This window comes from Malania oleifera, chromosome 3 (genome assembly GCF_029873635.1).
Source record: "Malania oleifera isolate guangnan ecotype guangnan chromosome 3, ASM2987363v1, whole genome shotgun sequence".
Taxonomy (NCBI): Eukaryota; Viridiplantae; Streptophyta; class Magnoliopsida; order Santalales; family Ximeniaceae; genus Malania; species Malania oleifera.
Genome location: NC_080419.1, coordinates 73,507,463 through 73,530,337, shown reverse-complemented (window position 1 = coordinate 73,530,337; position 22,875 = coordinate 73,507,463). Strand labels below are relative to the sequence as shown.

General features: G+C 34.9%; 1 protein-coding gene across 1 annotated transcript; it reads right to left on the bottom strand.

Annotated features, from left to right (window-relative positions):
- Positions 1-15,675: 15,675 nt before the first annotated feature.
- Positions 15,676-16,480, bottom strand: LOC131151041 (lachrymatory-factor synthase-like). Its single transcript, XM_058102213.1, has one exon. The coding sequence runs from the start codon at positions 16,339-16,341 to the stop codon at positions 15,835-15,837; it is 507 nt and encodes a 168-aa protein (XP_057958196.1). The 5' UTR covers positions 16,342-16,480; the 3' UTR covers positions 15,676-15,834.
- Between the last annotated feature and the right edge of the window lie 6,395 nt (positions 16,481-22,875).

Below are 22,875 nucleotides of genomic sequence, written 5' to 3'. Positions count from 1 at the left end.
CCAGGTTTGGAGCATATCTCTATGGAAAATATCATATTTATAAACAAAATGTTGCCAAATTTTTTCTAAATTGATATAACTTAGCTATTTAAAATTATATCATTTTTTTTAACTATGTCCGAATGTCTGATTATTTTGCTATCAAATTATTAATACTTATAATACGTATACATATATGTTCAAAAATCGTATACTAATATTTTTTATAATTCTTAATTTGTAAGGTTTGCCGCTGTTACAACATTAGCACGATGTCATGCATCACAGTCAGATGCAACATTTGATTATTTCTATTTTCTTTTTATCTGAAAAGATGGAATTTCTTTATTTTAATTTGAATTTGAATAATGTATACGTATTTGAATTTGAATTTTGAATTTTTTTTTGTTATTTGAACATATGGAATTTTTGTATTCTAATTGAATTTCAATAATGTATTTGTATTTGAATTTCAATTTTTAATTAGAATTTTCAATAATTTATGAACTTTTTTGTAAGTATGATTTAATATTATGTATGCAAAAATGTAATTACAGATTTTTATAAGAACTAATGATTAAAATAATAATAATAATTTTAAATTATTAGTGACGGTTTCAAAACTGTGACTAATAAATGTCATTTTTAAGTATTGGTGACAAATTTCAAAACTGTCACTACTATTAGGGTAGTAGTGATGATTTTAAAATCATCACTAATAGTAGACTAGTAGTGACAGTCGACTTTTTGAGTCCGATCTCTGGTTTTGATTATAACAAACTATATATTACTAATGTGTGTGCCTAGTACTTGAACAGGTCATTAATTCATTGCACACACATGAGAAAGGATTGATGGGAGCCTGAAAGTCTTAAAGATCATACTTCTGGCATATTCAATGAGAAAATGAAGGGTAAAAGAAGATCTACTTATGCTTCATTTGTAAATGCATTTGTTATATTTGGGTTTGTAATAATTTATATCGGTTTGTAATAATCTCTACATGTCATGCATGCAGGTAATTGTAAGCTCAAAATGATCGTAGACTGACCATAAGGAACCGAATGTCATTAGGACACCCTTCGGTCGATCAACGTTGGATTTTTTCGGTGTCCTCAAAGACCTTAGAAGGCCTTTAGGTCCATGCACAAGCACATTAGATGTCCCCAAAATCACTTAACATATTAGGGAAATTAATTGAAGTGAAAATGAACTTAATAGGCAAATTTGCAAGAGGTTGGGTGACCGAAACCGTTGTATTCAAAACACTTCGGGCGCCCGAACCGCTGGAAAGTCAGCGAGTTGACCTGGTTTCGGGTGACCGAACTAGAAATGATCTTATCTCCCTCGGGCGACCGAACCCTTAAAAGGACACTTTTCACCAACTCGGGCTATTGAACATTTTAGTACAAAATAGGCCTCGGGAGATCGAATACCTGTATTCGGTTAACTGAACTTAGACCCGGCCACCCAAACCATGGACAAAAAGATTTTGACTTTTAGTCAGCCAACCGAGCAAGAACTCAGGCACCCGAACCATTAAAAATGGCTTTCTGAGCTGAGTCTATTCGGGCGACCGAACTAAAGTTCAGCCACCCGAAACTTCTCGAGTTGCAAATTATTTACCGAGGTTCAAATGCTTTAAATAGGGTTAATTTTTATAATATGTTTTAAAACATTCCTAAAAATACCGTACATGTCCTAAACAATTATATTTTGGCCTTTTTCTATAAATGTGAGTTCATTTGTGAGGATTAAGTGGAGATTAAGAAAAATCATTAGTCAAAATTCTCTCAAACTCAAAATCCCATTTTTCCTATAATACTTCCAAACACTCTCATACCTTCATTCATTTGATTAATCTTAGCTTTGTGAGAGTTCTTACTTGTGTTATTGCTTAGTATTATAGCTCATACTCCCATTACTTTGCTTGGTTGATTGGTGTTGATTTTGGGGAGTTAAATAAGGTTTATCCCATAGATTTTATTTAATAAATATTGTGTTGGGAAAAACTAGTAGCTTGAGGATCTTTATATTGTTGTTGCAAGATTTCTATAGCAATATTTTGTTGTGTAAACATTTTTATAACCTATATTATTCTTTCAAACAACTCTTGAGCATATTTCATTGAAGAATATATTTTTGAGTTGATTTGAATATTGTTGCAGTATCTTTGAAACTCTTATTCATTATTGAGATTTTATATAATTTGTTTCAAAGAAATAGCTTGATTAGAACACTCTTAAGCATTCTTGCGATCATATTTTGTTGAGTGTGGCTTGCACAAAAATACACATCACTGAGCTTACATTTATTTACCTATATAGTTGATGTGCATTGATTGATTTGTATTGGTACATATCTGCTTATCGAAGAAGCATTACATTGTACACAGTATGTACTGTAATTCGGTTGTATTCCAGGCGTGGCCTGAGGGGGCGGTAATCCAACCCGTAAGGATTGTTAAGGCCCTTCTCCGCTCCGTAAAGAGAATTGTAAAGGTTGAGGTCAGCCCTGTGCTAATTGACCTAGTTGTATTAGGTGTCGCTCCACCCGTTAAGTGAGCTTATGTGCGAGTGTGCCAAGGCGGGGACGCAGGCAGGATTGGCCGAACTCCGATATCATATTCGGTGTCAAGTTTACATTTCCTGCATTATATTCTACTTTGTGCTTGATTTAAATTTCCTACTGAATATACTGCATATTTGATTGACACATAATTACTTTTTGGTTGAGATATACTGAAATTGTGATGCATGTTCTAAAAATTATTTAATATATCATATGTGCAATTTCATATACATTTAGACTACCCTTAGGTTGCGTAATACTACTGCTAGATTAGTTAAACCTAGGGAACAAATTTTTTAATCTCTAATTCACCCCCCTCTTGGGATTACACCAAAACTAATAGGGACAAAGTTCAAAATCATCACTAAAAGCATATTAGTAGTGACGAATTCAATATTCGTCACTATTACTGTGGCATTAGTGACGTTTTAAAATTTGTAACTACTAGTCTGTTATTAGTGATGATTTTGAGCGGAGTCAACATAGAATTTATAGTGACGGTATAGGTGTTTTAGTGATGGTTATAATCTGTCACTAATACTCTATTAGTAGTCACGAATTTTAAAATTCGTCACTAATAATTATTAATAACTGCAGTTATGATAACTATTTCAAAACCGTCACTAATACTTGGAAAACCGTTACTAATACTATTAGTGACAATTGAACCCTATAACAACCATCCTAGCTCATTAATGCCATTCTAAGGAAATGAAGCTCTAATTGATTTGATTAATATTTTAGAGCTTATGAAGGGAGTATGAATACCTACTCTTTAATGAATTTAGAAAAATGCGCAGATGAAATTTTTCTCCCTTTTTGAATCAGCCATATGTTTTGAATGCTTGAAAAATCAATTGCATTGCACTTATACTTTGAAGCTCATGGTTGAGCATGGGTTTCTCAGATAATCATGATCGAATGTTCGTTTAGAGAACCCAAGATTGCTTTGATATTTTGATAAGTTGAATCTCCTGTTCAATATATGACATGAATGAGTATTTGGATTCAACCAACTTTCATATATCCTATGAGGCTTCATATATTGATTCTCAAAGCGAAATCCTATCTTACGTAAAGACTTACCCAAAAATTAATAAAGGGTGGTTTCAATATGATATTGATAGAGGTATAAGGATAAAACTGAGTTAACTCATTTCTTGATAATATCAGCCAGACTTTCCATTAATCATTACTACGGAGTACAAATTTATATAAATTCTCTAGAGATGTTCGTTCTAATTATGCACAAATTTAGCAGCTCTAGAATGTGTCTATAATAGAACAGAAGATGAAGAGATTGAATTTGACTTTCTGCTGAGCATTATGTTAAACACTTAGAAGCTTTTGTTCAACAATCATCTTAATAAGGTGAATTTTTAAATATTAAGTTGATACGACCTACGTTAGGATAGCTCTTCTTTGAATTACTTTGGTGTTGCTTCCTTTATAAACATTCAAGTGATAAATCAATAGCAAGGAATGCTCATAAGTATAGCCCAAGAGTTGTTTTTCAATTTTGAAGTAGTTCCAAAGTAATTATGAATGGACAGTATTCAAAGTAAGCAAAATATATTCAAGCTAGCGAATATGTCCTAAACATTTTGCCAAAGAGCATTTAAGAGTATACGAATTTTTCTTGAGCACAACTTTTGGGGTGATTTATGATATTCCACAATGGAAAGTACCATACAAATATGTTCACAACTTTGAGCAAGGATACGAGTTTATGAAAGGATAATTCTTTACCTATTATGGTCGATAATTGGTAAAGAGTTCCTATAGAGGAGAGCACTTTTTATATTAATAGAGGCCTAGACATATGTTGCTGATTAAACACAAAGGAAAGCTTTGATGTACTGAAGACCTTGAATCCCTTATTAGATGCTTCTAAGTTAGTCATGAAGGGATTTTAGTAAGCACTAACAGATTAAGAAATGATTATGATAATATGTGCTTACACTAGGTTTGAGAAAGATTCACCAGAAGAACGTGAATTTCCAGTGATGAATAAATTATCCAACCATGGGGATAAGTTTAGAAAGCCCTTGAATGTGATCAAGCATTAATGCTCCACGATGAGTTTAGGATTATATGATAAATAGTATAAGCTTAATTCCAAAAAGCTCAAATCTAAGTTATGGACAAAAATATGTTATATCTTAAGATATTCAAATTTAAGCATATTTATGGCATTAAAAATCATTTAGTAAACACAAATACCTTTGTCCATTTGGAAGTGGATTAATTTGAGCATACTTATGAGATTTCACTCAAGAGATGATGATATATGCGTTAAGTGATTAGAATAAATATGACACTTGAATTTTCATATTGGTTTGATTCTCTAATGTTCTTAGTATAACAATTGTGTATTCTAGGATTTGAAATTTTAAGCACAGACGACTTCCAAGCATTCAGTTATCACTACCCCCTTATAACTAATCCTGGGATCTAAGGAAGAATTGTTCTAAACAATAATGTAATTCCTTTTGGAACTCATTTTTCCTTTGGTCCTGAGGGGTTTGCTTTCTTGACAAGCCATATCATTTTTCTTTTTTTGCCTCTAACACCTCTATATGGGCAAGTGCATTGAATGTGCCCTTTCTTTTCACAATATAAGCAAGTTTTATATGCATGTGAAAGATTTTTCTTTTTAAATCTATTTTTACTTGATGAGGCATAAAAATTGTTATGACTATGGGATTTATAAGATAAGCCCAAATCCCTTTTGAAAACCCTATTTCTTTTTATTCCTATGGATTTATTTGGGTCATCCTTTTCACTTGTAGATTTTGAAATCATTCCAAAATGATCTTCAATTTTCCTCTCCAAGCAAGTGATTTTCACATCCTATTCAATATTTTCCTTTTCAAAGGTAGCATGCGATTCTTTTAAATCTTCCAATTATTTTGCCAAATTTTTATTTTCATTTTTCAGGATTGTTTTCTTTTTAGACATCTTAACTAGAATCTCATGCATTTTAAATAAAGCATTTTGTAATTCTTCGTAAGAAGGCATGCTATCATTTTGAGATTCATAACATGATTTACTACTAGATTTATCACAAGTTTCATCACAATAATTAATAAATGAATCATTTACAAAAGTAGATTGAGAGACATGTACCTCCTCATCGACTAATGCTATTAAGCAACAAGTTTCTTTCTCTTGATCATTTGAAGTCAAAACATCTAGAGTAGTGGTCTCCTTCTCTTCGGTTCCTCCATATATATCCTATCAAGCTCTTCCCAAATTTCCTTTGCACTTAGACAAGTCAAAATTTCATTAAGTACATCAATGTCTAAGGCACAATATAACATATTCATGGCATGAGAATTTATTTGCATTAAAAAAGTATCAAGCTCATTCATCTCATTTTCTGACTTAGGGATTTCTATATCATTAATATTTTTCATTGGCACAAAATTTCCTTTAACAATTTCTTTCCAAGCCCTCTAATCCATTGATTTTACAAATATGCTCATACTTTGTTTCCAAGGGGTATAATCTACACCACAAAACAATGAAGGGTTTGTAAAGGATTGACCCTCAAAAAACGGGGATACACCAACATGAGCCATTGCAATCTTTATGCAAAAACGGTTAAGCTTATTGCAATCGGGCTCTGGTTGTTAGCTTTGGTGCAATCCCAAGAGGGGGGGGGGTGAATTAGTATTTAAAATTTATTGCCTTTGGTCAATCAGCTAACAACAGTATTACACAAGCCTAAGGTCAATCTAGTGCATGTAAAATAAATCAATGTAAATATACAATGGAATTTAAACTGCAATAAACATTTAGCCAAACATGCACAATAAAGCAGTAAAGGAGACGACACCCAGAAATGTTATCGAGGTTCGGCCATATTGCCTACGTCCCCACCTTGGATAACAAGCACAAGGATTCCACTATTGCTCACTTAAAGGTGGAGCGGCACCAATTACAATTAGGTCAATTACCATAGGGCTGACCTCAACCTTAACCAGGTTAATTAGCAGGGCTGACCTCAACCTACACGCCTTACTAGGATGGCGCACCTAACTTTCCTAACCGAGTCTAAGCTAGTCGGAGACTATTCCAAGGCTAGTCTCCCTCTTCAGGCCCGTGGCTGGAAATACAACAGATGCATATATAATTGTGTACAAGGAAATGCTTCTTACACTAAGCTGATTATGTACCACTAAGTACAATGTAATTAATACACTACCAAAGGATAGGATTTGTTAAGCTCGGTGTAGTCTAAGTATTTACTCTCAAATATTTATGCAAATATAGCAATCAGTGTGTGAGAGTGTAAATGATAGGATCTTTGTGTCAAAATAATATTTCAATCACAATGCACGACCAAAGATCACAAGCACACTTCAAATATCTCAACAAATAATATTTCTCAATATAAACCACAAAAGATATTTAAAAATGGTTTGCAAAATATTTATTTGATCTTTGTAATAAAAAGATAATCTCAATCAAAAGGTGTCGCAACAAAGATCTTTTAGCATTTAAGAAAATATCTCAAAATAGATTTCTCAAAGATACGCATAGGAGATATTTTTGAAAATGATGTATAATATTTTGGCAACCAAAACACAATATGAACTCTTGAGTATTGCAATGAGAATGCAAAACTCAGAAGCCCAAAGAAGTTTTCCTACAGAAGGCTTATTTACGAAGCCCCCTAGGAGAACTTGCAACTTACTCTCTATAAAATATAAATCTCAAATAGAACAAGTAAGAAAGAGTTTAAGCTTGGTGAGATAGGCACAAGAATACTCTTACAAAGAGGTATTTGCAATATGAATGAGTAAAAGTGAGAGTTTAAAACTTGAAATGAAATATAGGCTTTTTGAGATTGAGAGGATATTGGCTAATTATATTTGTTAATCTCATGCTAATTATTCCAAATGATGGGGTATATATAGACAACCCCTAAAATAAAACTGTTAAGGAACATATGGAATTATTAGGAAAGTTTTAATATATTTTAACCAAGTTAACCCTGTTTAAAAATATTAACCACGGTAAAAATTAAGTCCAACCCGAGAGTTTCGGTCGACTAGAAACATTTTGGATCAACCCAAATTCATATGGTTCGGTCGACCAGGATAAAAATGAACTGGGGACTCGGTCGACCAGACACATGTGTCGAGGGCAAAATTACCTAGGTTCGGTCAACTAGGGGAAATGAACTATGGTCTCGGTCGACCGGGAAGGGCGATTTTTCCAAACAGCGCGGTTCGGTCAACCGAAAAGAAATGAACTAGATGGTTCGGTCAACCAAACCGTTGGGGCATCTCCTGAGGACCCTCGGTCAACCAGAGCGTTGGAGTACATTTTGAGCTAGGTCGACCAAGTGGTCAAAAAGTTGACTCCCTAGGGGGTTCAGTTGACCGAGTATAAATGAACTATATACGTTCGCTGGTCAAACCGTTGACTCGGTCAGGGTTCGATTGACCGAAAGGTAATGAATTGGGAAGTTCGGTCGACCGGGTCATGGTCAACTTGTTGACCCAGCACCAGTTCTGTCGACCAGGCACTTTACTACAGGTAAGGTCGGTCGACTGAGTGGGCACATTTTGTGCATTTTGGTCATGTTTCAAGCATTCAATCACCCAAATCAAATAATCAATCATATGTATGCATGAGTGAGTGTCGTAGGGTCATTTCTAAGCATTTTTCAAGACATCAAAAAAATACGGTGTCGGTCGACCGAAGGATATTCCCTAAGGTCCATCTATGGTCTTGAGCTTATTGATCCTACCATGCAGGTAAGGCATTAATTATTACAGACCATATTCCTATTTAAATATTACAAACCCGAATAATAATGAAATACAATAAATATGATCTTCAGGGTCTTCAGGTCTTCACTTCATATGTCATGTGCGTGCACTATATGATATGTTCGATTGGTCCTATACACAAACTCATCAATCCATTAAATACCAGAGTATTTGTCATAATCAAAACAGGGTATGACCCATAGGGTGACCACTGGTACCTAATGTGATTTATGGTATAATCCCAAAAAGGAGGGTGATTTGGATATTTAAAAATTCTTGGTCAAGTTTTGCCTTAATTTTAAATCCATAACCAGTATAACTCAAGTTTAGGGTTTTTCAAGCAATCTCAAATCCCAAAAATGTTTAAGTATGCAAATATTTAATATATGTACAACAATCACAACAAATTAAATATAAGCATACACAAGAAGAAAATTAAATAGCATAGGGAAAGAGAAAGTAAACACAATATTTTTAACGAGGTTCGGCTATCCCTTCCTACGTCCTCACCTCAAGACAACCTACTTGAGGATTTCCTTAAACCACTCCTTAACTAGGTAGAGCCACCTTATACATGTTGACTTGATTGGTTGCACCCAGTTTTGATTATGACAAATACTCTTGGTACTAATGGTTGTACTGAGAATTGTATGCAGGATCACCTTGTGCGCGCTTTGGGACTAAAATACTTATTATGATGGCGTGCGGTGTTCTTGCCGATGAATGAAGAATCTTGTGCTGCATTTGTATTTATTTTTCAGTTTCTTCATTCTGGAATGTAATTTTATTATGGACTGTACACTCATATGGCTTGTAATAATTTGCATCAAGCATGATAGGTAGGTATGCTCGAATTGACCTTAGATTGACCATAGGACCTCCAAATAACATGAAAAACTTTTTCCATAAAATTCCTAACTTATACAAAGGTTTTTAAATGGTTTTAAAGTTAAAAGAAGGCAAAAACTAAAATTTTCAAAGGAGTCGGTCAACCGGCCAGTCGACTGAATGTTAGAAATGAACAATTTTCTTACTCAATTCGATCTCATATCAAACCATGTTCAACATGAAAATTGTGGAATTTTCCCATAGCTTGAGTTTGATACCAAGATAGTCCAAATTGGAGTTACACAAAAAAAGTTATGGCCAAAATACTGAAACATGTCCGTAAGAGAAAAACTCTCTTCATGTTTCTTCCGTCTCATTGATAGACATTTTTCTCAAATAAAAAGTCATTATCTTAAACTGTACTCAACATAAAAGTTGTGGGATTTTGTCTTACCTTTCTATTGATATAAAAAACATCCAATTTGGAATTGTATAGGAAAAGTTATGGCCGAAACACTAAATAGTGCCTGCGCAGAAAAGTAGAGGCCGGTCGACCGAGCCTTCACTACGGTCGACCGAAACTCTTTCATTTCAAGCCTCGGTCGACTGAGCCTTCACTATGGTCGATCTAAAATCCTTTTGGTCAACATTTTTTACCACCCGGTCGACCGAAACATGTAGTTCAAGAAGCACTGGTCGACCGAAACCTCCCTGGGTCAAAGATTGACCACTCGGTCAAATGAATCCTGTAGTTCAAAAGGCCCTGGTCGACCAAAACCCTCCTGGGTCAACAGTTGACCATCTGGTCGACCAATATCTTTTGTACTACAACTACCTGGTCGACCGAAGGGTTCTCGGGAGAATTCCTAACGGTCTGGTCGACCGAACCAAGTAGTTCAAAATGCCCTGGTCGACCGAATCTCGAAAAATTGGGAAATCGCCCTCTCCTGGTCGACCAAGACTTCAGTTCAAAAGTCCCCTGGTAGACCGAACCATTTGAGACTTGGTCGACCGAAACATTTTTGGTCAACCGGACCTCTTGAGTGGCCCTGATTTTTACCGCGGATAAACATATTTTAAACAGGGTTAATTATTTTAAAATGATTTAAAACTTTCTTAATAATGCCCAATAGGTCCCCAACGGTCAAAAATACCTCCTTGCCTATATATACCCATTCATTTATCATTATTAGCAGGGGATTAGCAAACTTGATTAGGGCAAAACTCTCTCAACTCTTAAAACCCTATATTAGCCAAAAACTTCTTGCAAACACTGACATACTCTTCAATCTTTATTTCTCTAAGCATTGTGAGTATTTCTATAAGGCTATAGTGCGTAATCTTTCTAACTAATACTCTCTTTTGGTATAAAGTTTGATTGATTTTATTTGAAAGTATAGCCTGAAGTTCTTCCACGGATTTCATTTGATAAATCTTGTGTGGGAAGACTTTAAGGGTTGTGGTTCTTGCATTGTTGTTGCAAGATACCTAAACCTAAATTTTGTGTGCAAAAATCCTTTTGTGAAAAGCTAATCTTTCAAACAACTCCATTGTGCTTTAGACATTGAAATATCGGATTGAGTTTGTTTGATCTATCTTGCTTAGCATATTTGAAACCCTGATCTGATTTTGTGATATTCGAATATTGTGTTTCAAATCTTTCTTAGATACACACTCTAGATCTTGATTGATTATCATACTTGATTGAGTGTTTAGCACACATTAGAGCACTGAGCATATCTACATATCATTCGTGCTTGCTTTATTGATTGAGCTGTATTGGTGCACACATCTGCTTTTCTAGAAGCATATTTCCGTGTACAAATTTTATACACATTTGTTGTATTTCCAGGCACGAGCCTGAAGAGGGAGACTAGCCCTGGAATAGTCCCGAATTGGCTTAGACCCGGTTAGGAAAGCTAGGTGCGTCGTCCTGTTAAGGCATGTAGGTTGAGGTCAGCCCCGCTAATTGACCTGGTTAAGGTTGAGGTCAGCCCTGTGTTAATTTGACCTGGTTGTAAACGGTGCCGCTCCACCCTTAAGTGAGCTATTAGTGGAATCCTCCTGCTTGCGAGCTAGAGGCGGGGACGTAGGCACAGTTGGCCGAACCCCGATAACATATCGTGCGTGTTCTTTATATTTCCGCAATTTACTTACTACACGTGTATGTTATATTGTAAATCATTAGATTTACATTTGCATAAACAGACCCTAGGTTAAGTAATACTGCTTATCTGGTTTAACCTAGGTGATAATTTTTAAATACCCAATTCACCCCCCCCTCTTGGGATTGCACCAAAGCTAACAATACACACTCCTTAAATTGGGTGGAGCCCCCTGTTACACACTTCTTCACTAGGGTTAAGCCCCCCTCCATACCAGTCCTTCTAGGTGGACCAACCTTTCCCGGCGATAACCCACACTCGGTGCGGTTCACTACCCGAACCGCATGGATACAAAGAAAATAAAAGTTTTGCATACAAAGGAAGGCTTCTCAATAAGTTAAGATGTACAATGTTAAACTAATATGCATTCTCACAAGATATGATTTAAGTTCAATAGAGTATGTGTGTTTCTCTCTCAAAGGTGTTTTAAAAAATAGTGAGAGTTGATGAGAGAAAATGCTCTTTGAGTAGGCAAATATGTATAATAATAAATGCTCAAAGAGTCAAGTGCAATAAATGATTTCTCCAACAAATATTTTTACAATAAATATGACTTAGAGAAGCTAGGGTTTTGCTCTCAAAAAATATATTCAATTGAATGAGTATATGAGAGTAAAATGCTTCTTTGATTTTAGAAAATATGAAAGATAAGAGCTTCAAAGATTCAATAGCAATAAAGGATTTCTCCAAAAATATTTTCCAAAAGAATGTGTAGGAGAAAACTAGGATTTGCTCTCAAAATGATTCTGCAATGAAAATAAGTATGTGAGAGCTTTGATTTGTATGAAGAAATGCCCAACAATGTAATAATATAATTTGAGCTTGGAAAAAGTGTTTTCAAATGCTTTGGGCTTGGTATTTATAGGTCATTTCAAAATATGATCATTTTATGGCCGTTGGGAATAAGATAATAATATAAATTTGAATTATATGACCGTTGGGAGCTCAAAATTGCCTAAACCCGAGAGGTTCAGTCGACTGGCGCAAGGCATTTTTTCAAATTTATGAGGTTCGGCATACCAGGTATATGATCCGGTCTGCCGAATCATAAAAGCAAGTAGTCTGCTTGACTGGGCTTTAAAGTCTGGTCGACTGGCCCTTTACAAATATGCACCTCTTGCCATTTTGTTCTGTACGGTCGACGGGGCTTGTGAGGCTGGTCGGCTGGGCCTTTACAAATAATGAAAATATGGCCCAATGCTTTGTTTGGTCGATTGGGCCTGTAAGTCCGATCGATTGGGCCCTTTGAAAAATATACATTTTAGCCCTCTTTTGACCTAAAAAACATTTCAAACCTTTTTGTATAAGTTTAGCTTTAAGTGAATGGTTTTCCATGAAAAGTTTGATTCCCTAAGGTTAGTCTATGGTCATTATTGAGCTTTCCATCATACCATGTGATGCATGCTTTTACAATTGAAAGTAAAAGCATTACAACTGAAATATAAAAGTTTTCATTTCTTTTGCTCTTCAATTCTCCATGGAATAGGCCAAGTGAAATGAACTTTAAGTGCCTCATGACCTCCATAAACATGTTCAAGTACTAAACACACACATAAGAAACTTGTGATTTGTCATTATCAAAACGAGATCAGACTCAAAAAGTCAACAACATGCTGATTGCTGTGAAGGATATGACTGAGGTAAATTAGTTGAAATCTCTATTGAATAAAGAGTTTGACGTGAAATATTTGGATGCAGCCAAGAAGATTCTTGGAATTGAGATTCGCAGGGATAGAGTTGCAGGCAAATTGTGATTGTCGCAGGGCAGCTATGTGGAAAAGGTGTTAAAGAGGTTTAGCATGGTTAATACAAAATCGGTAAGTATACCGTTGGCGGATCATTTTAAACTGTCCACTGCCCAATGCCCAAAGACGGATGATGATATTCTTGACATGTCAAAGGTACCCTATGCTAGTGTAGTGGGGTGTTTAATGTATGCTATGGTATGTACAAGATCGGATCTAGCACAAGCTGTCAATGTGGTATGTTTCTTTCAAATCCAGGTAGATAACATTAGGATGCAATCAAGTTGATTTTCAGATACTTGTGGGGTACTTTACACTATGGCATCATGTTCGGTAGATAATAGAGTGATTTGTCAATTGTGGAATATGTGGATGCAAACTATGTAGGGGACTTGGATGATGGGAGGTTTACAACAGGGTAACACACCCTCGTGGGAGGGCCTATTTATTGGAGGTCCATAGTACAATCTCTAGTTGCATTATCAACAACTGAGTTGGAGTATATGGTAGTCGCCAAAGGTGCCAAGGAAGCATTGTGGCATACAGATTTAGTCAAAGAGTTGGGTATTCAGTAAGGTGGAGTTCAGTTACATTGTGATAGTCATAGTGGCATTTTTTTTTTTTGGCAAAGAATCAAGTGTATCAAGCGAGAACCAAGCACATAAATGTGAGATTTCACAGAATTTGGGAGTTGGTCCCTTCTAGTGAACTTTTTCTTGAGAAAGTTCACACTTCTAAGAATGCAACAAATGTATTGACAAAGCCTGTTACCATGGATAAGTTCAAACATTACTTGGACTTGTTTAATGTCTCCAGTTGGTAGATGAAAGGCGGTCCCAAACTATTTTCCTAGGTGGAGCGGTGGGTTATGTTTTCGGTTTCTTCTAACTAGTGTATATTCGCCAAGGTGGAGATTGTTGTAAATATAGCTCACATGCTGAGAGGAACGCATATACAAAGAAAACGTGGTGGAAAAACAGAAAAGTTGACTTGTAGGAAGAAATCGGCAACAATTTGCTTGAAACTGTCAGCAGTTTTGTTCAGAGTAGGAGGAAACAGTCGGCGACTTTCAAAGTTATTTCAACAGTTTGGTCTCAGCATTAAACCGTTGACAGTTTGTCTAAAATCATCGAAATTTTTGCTTGGTTACTAAACACTATTTTTTAAATTTTGAATTGGGAAGTTGAATATAATGAATTTCGGAGGAAAAACCTCCAGGAGGGTTATATATACAATGTTATATCTTGTAACTCAATGTCTTTTGACACAAGATATTGAAAATTTATAGTCATTTTCTCCTGTGGATGTAAGCATTGGCGAACCATGTAAATTTTTTTGTGTTATTATTTTATTACTTTTATATAATCCACGTGATTGTATTTTTTGTATATTTCATTGTTGATTGTCATATTTTGTGATTTGATTTTTCACTGTACATTGGTTGGTACAACACTAACATTTATAACTTCTAACGCTTGTACAGTTCAATAATTAACATTTAATAGATTCATTATCTTAGAAAAATACTAATCAGTAAGTGATTTATGGAATGGAGCCTAGCTATGAAACGGCCCCATTATTGTTTGGTTAAAATAATAAGAAGAAGTTGGGCTCTTGGCCTTTATAAAAATTAACAAGTTTATAACAATCAGAAGTATAGATTTGAAGAGTTGGATTTGAATGTTTATGAATTAAACCTAAATTCAATATAATTTATTTTGCGTTCTATTTTATTCAAGTTCAAATAAATTCAGAATTCATATTTCAAGTTTTAAAACATAAAATAAGAATTCTGATTTACAAATTAAATTGTCAAAAGTATAGGCGATAAATGACACTGGATGACAGAATATTGCTAAATCTTCCAATCTCAGGAGAAGAATCCATTCCTGTTTCCACCATGAAATAGGGTTTGACGCAGCAAAACAGGAGAATGTTCAAGTCATCAACCTTTAGCTTTAAATTATTGGTGGTTGGGTTCATCCCCCTTCTCAATATGACCCCTCTATATATATATATATATATATAAAGTGACTCTCAATTAGGGATGTACCTTATTGCCATTTAGCTAAAACCTTATATTCGAATCTTTTTAATTTAATAATTAAATTTGAGACATAAAATTTTAGGTAAAAAACACTGACCTCGCTAAAGTTTTCAAATTTTTTTTTTTTTTTTTTTTAATGATGTGAGAACTCTAGCAACTAACGTGCTCTTTGAACCCCCTAGTACAACACCAAATTCATGAGGGTGGAAATGTTGTCGCCCGCTCATTGACGTATTCTTGATTCACCGTGCAAACTATAAGTGAGGAATCGAACTCGTGACTTTGAAGTCATCAAAGTCATAAGTCCGTCCTTACCATACCACGGGAGCAAGCTTGCTTCACCAAAGTCTTAAATTTTTACTTAAATCATATAAAATACATAAATTTTTCAATTATGTTTCAATAGAGCTTTGACAAGTCAATCTGCAGCTTTGGGTAGCTACAACTACTGCATTGAAAAAAGGAATATGTTTTAAAAGTCATACTTAAACCAGTGCTTCAAAGGCACTTGGTCAATTACCAAAATGTTAAAAAAGAAGAAGTAATTACTCATATATATAAATATATAGTACTTTATTAAAAGTTCAAATGCATAATTCACCACACCTAAAAAAAAAAAAGCAAAAAAAAATAAAAGAAACCGACTCCAAATACATTAGCATAATACATAACATATAATAATATTACCCTAATCGACAATCGTGGTGAGTAGATTAAGACCGGAGAGCTTCTTCCATCCTCTTTCCCATGGATTGGAGAGCAGAGTTAATGTAAGCAGCGAAATCCTCCAAACTCCACCCTTGGATCGGATCCGCCACGAAGGACCACTCAATCTGGCACCCTCCCCCGGCATCTGAACCGTCCGTTGCCAATACCTTCATGGTGCCCACGTATGACTTGATGCCCATGTTATTGTCAATGACCTCGTAGCTCAGAGACCGTCCGATGGGGTCAATCGCCACCAGCTTCTCCTTAGCCCAGATGATCGTGGGCCCATCGCCGCCGTTGGAGGTTGGCTGCGCGGTGGAAGCGCAGTAGCGGACCAGGCCCAGCTGTCCAGGCACGCCGTCCACGTGGCGGCACGTGTCGAGGCTGGCAACCCATTTGTCCAAGGCACAGAAGTCGGATACGAGAGGCCATACTTGGTCGGGTGTTAGGCCGTTGAGCTTCACTGTGGCCTTCCTTTGCCACTTCGCTTCTGTTTGTTTTTCTTCAGCCATGAGAGAGAGAGAGACAGAGAGAGAGTGGGAGAAATTGTTTGGAGAGGAAGAGGTGCGCACGAAATGATATAATAGAGACAAACAGTGGAAGAGTTTTGGTCACCACTAAATTTGATGAAGGGAATAATAAAATAATGGTTATGGCGATGGAAGATGAGAGCCACTTAATTAAATAACAATATGGGGCAGGCCTGCTAGGCTGCTACCACGATCTTTCATCCGAGTTTTGGAAAATATTTTTTATTTTTTTAATTTCTTAATAAATTATAAAAAAAGTTAATTATTTTTTATTTTTATAATATTTATATGAAATAAATAAATAATAATATTTACCATATCGGTTGGTAAAACTAATTTCATTTTTTATTTTTAATTTTAAATAATTATAAAAATGTCATCTTATTTTTAAATTTATGTAAAAAGTTAGAAAATATATTCTTTTTTTCTAAATTTTCAACTTTTACTTTACATATGCAAGCACAAAATTCGAATCTTGAACTTTAATTTGTGTGAATTATGTATAAAATTTCTTTTAAATTTATGCAAATTCAAGTTTAAATCTATAATTGAAAATATTACTTTAGATAAAATTTAAAAAATTGAAAAATAAATTAATTTTTAATGATTATGTAAAATAAAAAATTATTTTGCACAAACAAACTCTTTATTTTTTATCTTTGTAATATGAATATTTAAATAAGCTAATTTTTTTTACAATTTTTTGAAAAATAAAAAATAAAAATTGTTTTCTAAAACTAAATAGATCATAAGATTTTAACTTTGTGAGACAATTTCTCATGAGACAAATCGTATGAGTTAAAATTGACAATACTTATTGGAGTTAGATTGAAATCGTTATATCCACGAGTACAAGAGTCAAAACTTTTAAATTTTTCATCAATAAGGATAACTATTTTTGCAATTCAATTTTTTTTAAAAAAATAATTTGAAAAAAAACATTTATTGTCCCACCCTAACAACTAATGACATTGATTTATTCATTATACTGGAGTAGTCCTGGATTGTGTTTGTTTTTTGTACATTAGAAAGATTTAATTATTGTAAAGAAGAAGATGCAAAATTTAAACACCATATGGGAGCCTAAAAAATGCAGATTAGTTTATTCATTATGCTGCACAAGTTCCTAACAAATATCCATTCTCAAATCCAACCACCTTAGTTTGTCTAATTCTATACATTACAAAAAAACTAGTTTTTAGTGATGAATTTATTATTGACGGATTCAATTTCGTCACTAAAAGTGGATATTAGTGACGGTTTTAGTAACCGTTACTAATACAGCACAATTAGTGATGAAATGAATCCATCACTAATAAATTCATCACTAAAAGTCGAAAAAAATCGTGGGAAAACATTTTTCGCTCAGAAATTATCTTAGAAAAATATTAGCAATGTTTTGTGCGATATTAGTGACGAATTAAATCTGTCACTAAAAGATATTCATTAGTGACGATTAAATAACAGTCACTACTATCATTTTAAAAAAACTAAAAAATTTTGTTTCAGACTATTAGTGACGAATTTGTATATTCGTCACTACTGACCTATTATTATGACGGATTTTGGAATTGTCACTAATACTTCTCTTATTTTAAAAAGAATAAAACTTTTTACTTTAGAGTATTAGTGATAAATATACAAATTCGTCACTATTGGTCACTTATTAGTGATAGATTTGAGAACCGTCATTAATACTTCCTTTATTTTAAAAAAAATAAAAATTTTTGTTACAGAGTAGTAGTGACGAATATACAAATTCGTCACTATTGATCGATTATTAGTGATGGATTTAGAAATCGTCATTAATACTTCCCTTATTTTAAAAAAATAAAATTTTTTTTTCCAAGTATTAGTGATGAATATACAAATTCGTTACTATTGGCCCCTTATTAATGACGGAGTTTAGAACCGTCACTAATATTTCCCTTATTTAAAAAAAAAAAAAAATTTTAATTTGTTTTAGACTATTAGTGACGAATTTGTATATTCGTCACTATTAGCCGCTTATTAGTGACGGATTTGAGAACCGTCACTAATACTTTCCTTATTTTTAAAAAAATAAAAATTTTTGTTATAGAATATTAGTGACGAATATACAAATTCGTCAATATTGTCCCCTTATTAGTGATGGATTTGAGAACCGTCACTAATACTTCCCTGATTTAAAAATAAAAATAAAATTTTATTAAACATTATTAGTGACGAATTTAAGATTCGTCACTAATAGTCTGACACTGAAAAACCACACTCGAATTCCCCAATCTGCAGATTGGTTTCTCTCCAAGCTTTTTATTTCCCTCCATCTCTCAATCTCCCTCTCTCTCTCTCTCTCTCTCTCTCTCTCTCTCTCTCAATCTCTCCCTCTCTCGATCTTTGTCTCTCCGGTCTCTCTCTCTGTCTCTCCATCTCTCAATCTCTCCCTCTCTCTTCGTCTCTCTGGTCTCTCTCTCTATCTCTCTCCATCTCTTAATCTCTCCCTCTCTCTTCATCTCTCTGGTCTCTCTCTCTGTCTCTCCATCCCTCAATCTCTCTGGTCTCTCTCTATCAGTCTCTCCATCTCTTCATCGTCGCCGCCGATGCTCTGGGCCCGTTGCCTTCACTGAGGAGATCAACGGTTGGATCCAGCCTTCAAGGTATGTTTCTGGGATTGCTCAGAATTTGTTTTTGTGTTTTTAATTATAAAAATGTCACATTCTTTTTACAACTTTGAAAAGTCAAAAGTCATATTTTCATAATTACTATAAATTCTAACTCTTGCTTTGCATATTGAAGTATGGAATCTGAATACTAGATTTCAACTTGAGTATATTATATATAAAAGTTATTCTAAAATCATAGACATTCAAGCTAAAAGATAAGCTAAAATTTTTATAATTCTCTAAAAATCTAAAACTGAAAAAAAAATTGCAACTAAATGGACCCATAAATCTAAAAACAATTAAAATATGATTTTTGACCTTTTTGTACAAACTTTAAAAATTAAGATAAACCTCAAATTGATAAAAGAACCACCTTATGTTTGTAAGTATGGATTTTGGGATTTAGATTTGAATTTAGAATAAATTTAATAAAATTTAATATTTTTATATTATGTTTTATTCAAATTTCCACATACTCGAATCTAATGCCTAACCTGCATGCTCCCGAATACATTGCAATACATAGTAAATGTAACGACTTGCTTAATTTACCTTTTTTTTTTTCCTTTTAATAATAAAAACTAATAAAATAAACCCAACAGATCATATTCAACTTGAACCCATGGATACCAAAGATACATCAAATATACAATACGGAAGCCTAAGTAGCAGGAAACATAAAATTATATACATTCCATATTATAATTCAACACAATACCAAAGTTACTATATTCACCATATACATCACAAAACAGTCAAAAACCAGTCCTAGGGTCGTCACCTAAAATCCATCTGACCCTATCAAAACACTTACCCTTCCGAAAGGGTAGATCTGCTGTAGCTATCTCTGCGAAGCCTTATCCGCTTTCCTATCTGGGGCTCCTAAAATATTCATATAATTTGGGGTGAGACACCTCTCAGTAAGGGATAGTAAACTAATACCAGTGTATAGCAACATGAGTATTTTCGTGTTATACAAATAACTGTACATAAACATTTTTAGTGAAACTATCTACATCGTATCAGGGAAAACATATAAAACCATATCATGATGGAACATACTAAATGTTCATAGCATAATTCATCTCATATAATAATAATACAAAAACTACCTTGGAAGGTTAGCTGGCTAGTGTCATGTCTTACCCCCACATGACTGGGTTGTGTGGCCCGGAGGGGGGACCTGACAATGGCTGGCCAACCACAGCCAAGTCAAAGCAAAAGTCTGTAAGTACGATGGGTCTGGCATAACTGGTTCGTACACGAGGGGCACCAACACTTCAATAAACCACATCGACTATCCATCCTCACACTGCCCCGTACAACAGCGATAACACAATATCATGATAATCATGAACACATAGCTACGGTACCGTGCAAGTGCAAACCTATACCAAGCCAACCAGGTTCTGATAGCATATAACATATTTCAAATTGTAATACATTGTTATTCCATAATAATAATTGTCAATTCAATATCATCATATCACATTTAATATATAATGTGAAAATCATCGGCCCATACGCCGACATTTCACATTTTATCAATCACAGCCCGTACGCCATATCACATATCAATAAGAGGCTCAACCTGTACGTCGGCATATCATATAAATGGCTCAGCCCATACCCCGGCATAACATGTAACAAGCTCAGCCCGTACGCCGACATATTAAGTAAAACTCTCAGCCCGTACGCCGGTATATCATATAAAACTCTATATCATTTAGCATTTTCCAAAAAAACCGTATTTCATAACAAATTCAACTCATGCCACACAGAATGGGTATTATATGTACTCAGAACATATCGTCATTTACAACAGTATTTCCCAACATAATACATATATATATATTCCTGAAATCAAGTGCTATAAGATTGTACATATATTTTCACAAAACAACTAACTTAGTCTATCCCTTTTCCCGATTCCTAAAAAGACCCTAAGATAAACAGTCCTGCTTCCACGTTCAACACCCTAAAAATGAAATTTCCCATAACTAAACTTCAGTATTTTTACGCGTACTACGTTTTCTACAACTGTAAGGAAGTCAAATACTTAGTAGAAAGCCTTATCCTGAATCTAGGATAGATTCCGAGCTAGCCCCACCAACGATCCACTCCAGTAGATTTGTAGGGAACTTTCCCAGGAGTGTCGTGGTGGTTTCAAATCGTCGAACCGGCAAAATATTGGCCCGGAATCATAAAGAGAAGGAAGGAAAATCGAAAGGAAAGAGAGAAAGAATTCTCATGGCCAAAATCAGCTACTTATACACTGACTTTCGTTAACGAGCCACGTCACCTCGTTGACGAGGTCATGAAGGAAGTTCGTCAACGAACTCACTCCTCATCTACGAAATTCAGAATCATCAAAACCCACTCTCGAAATCTTTTCATTGACGAGACATGTCCCCGTCGACAAGCCCCTCATATGTACTCGTCGACGAGCTCCCTGTGTTCGTCGACGAGGCCCTGTTTAATTTCCAAATTTTAATTATTTTCTCTCCTTCTCTCATTATTTAAATACCATAATTTCCCCAGGTCACTACATTCTCCCTTCCTTAAAAAATTTCGTCCTCGAAATTTACTATTTATGTAACTTATCATCCCTTAAAAGCAAAGCGTTCTACTTATTTTATTACTTACCCTCACTTATGGCGGAGGAATACCATGGTTACATTCCAAGTTCTAGGAGATTACATATACAAAATAAAATTCTCCCAAAACTAAAAGACTACTCACTAGCCAAACTATTACATGTACCTGCAAAAGAAACATTACCTATTATTACACTTCTCTAAATAATTATGGATATCTCTGCTTTATCTGTTCCTTAAGCTCCCAAAAATCTTCTTCCATTATATGATTTATCCACAAAACTTTCACCAGAGGAATTTTCTTATTACGTAGTTCTTATTCCTTCCTATCCAGAATTTGTACTGGCACCTCCTCATAAACTAGTGAATCACTGAGTTCTAATTCACCATAACCGATCATATGAGAAGGGTCTCAGACATACTTCCTCAACATAGAAACGTGGAATACGTCATGAATCCTGGATAATACAAGGGGCAAAGCTAGCTTGTAGGCAACCGCCCCCACTTTTTCTAGAATCTTAACGGACCAATGAACCTAGGGCTGAGTTTACCTTTCCTTCCATACCTCATAACCCCTTTTAATAGAGTTTTTTTTAGAAATACATGATTACCGACATCAAACTCCAATTTCCTACAGCGGTTATCGACATAACTCTTTTGTCAGCTCTAAGTTACACTGATTCTATCTCTGATGAGCCAAACCTTATCGTACGCCTGATGTACAAGCTCTGGTCCCACAACTCGCCGCTCACCCATCTCGTTCCAATATAATGGAGAATGGAATCTCATACCATACAGTGCCTCAAACGGTGTCATGCCAATGCTAATCTGATAACTGTTATTATACGCAAATTCCACCAGTGGCATATACTGAGTCCAACTACCTCCAAAATCTAGTATGCACGCCCGAAGCATATCTTCTAGTATCTGTATCGTCCTCTCAGTTTGTTCGGTTGACTAAGGATGAAATTTCATGCTGAAAGATAAGTGCGACCCTAGAGCCTTCTACAAGCTCCTTTAAAAACATAACGTGAATCGCGGGTCTCGATCTGATACAATAAATACTGGCACCCCGTGAGAACCAACTATCTCCTGAATATAGATCTCCGCTAAATGGTTAAAGGAATAGCTGATCTTTATAGGTAGGAAATGGGTGGTCTTAGTCAATCGATCTACAATCACGCAAATCGAATTCTAGCCATGTGATGCCGATGGCAGCCCTAAAACAAAGTTTATGGATATATGATCCCACTTCCATTTTGGGATAAATAGCGGCT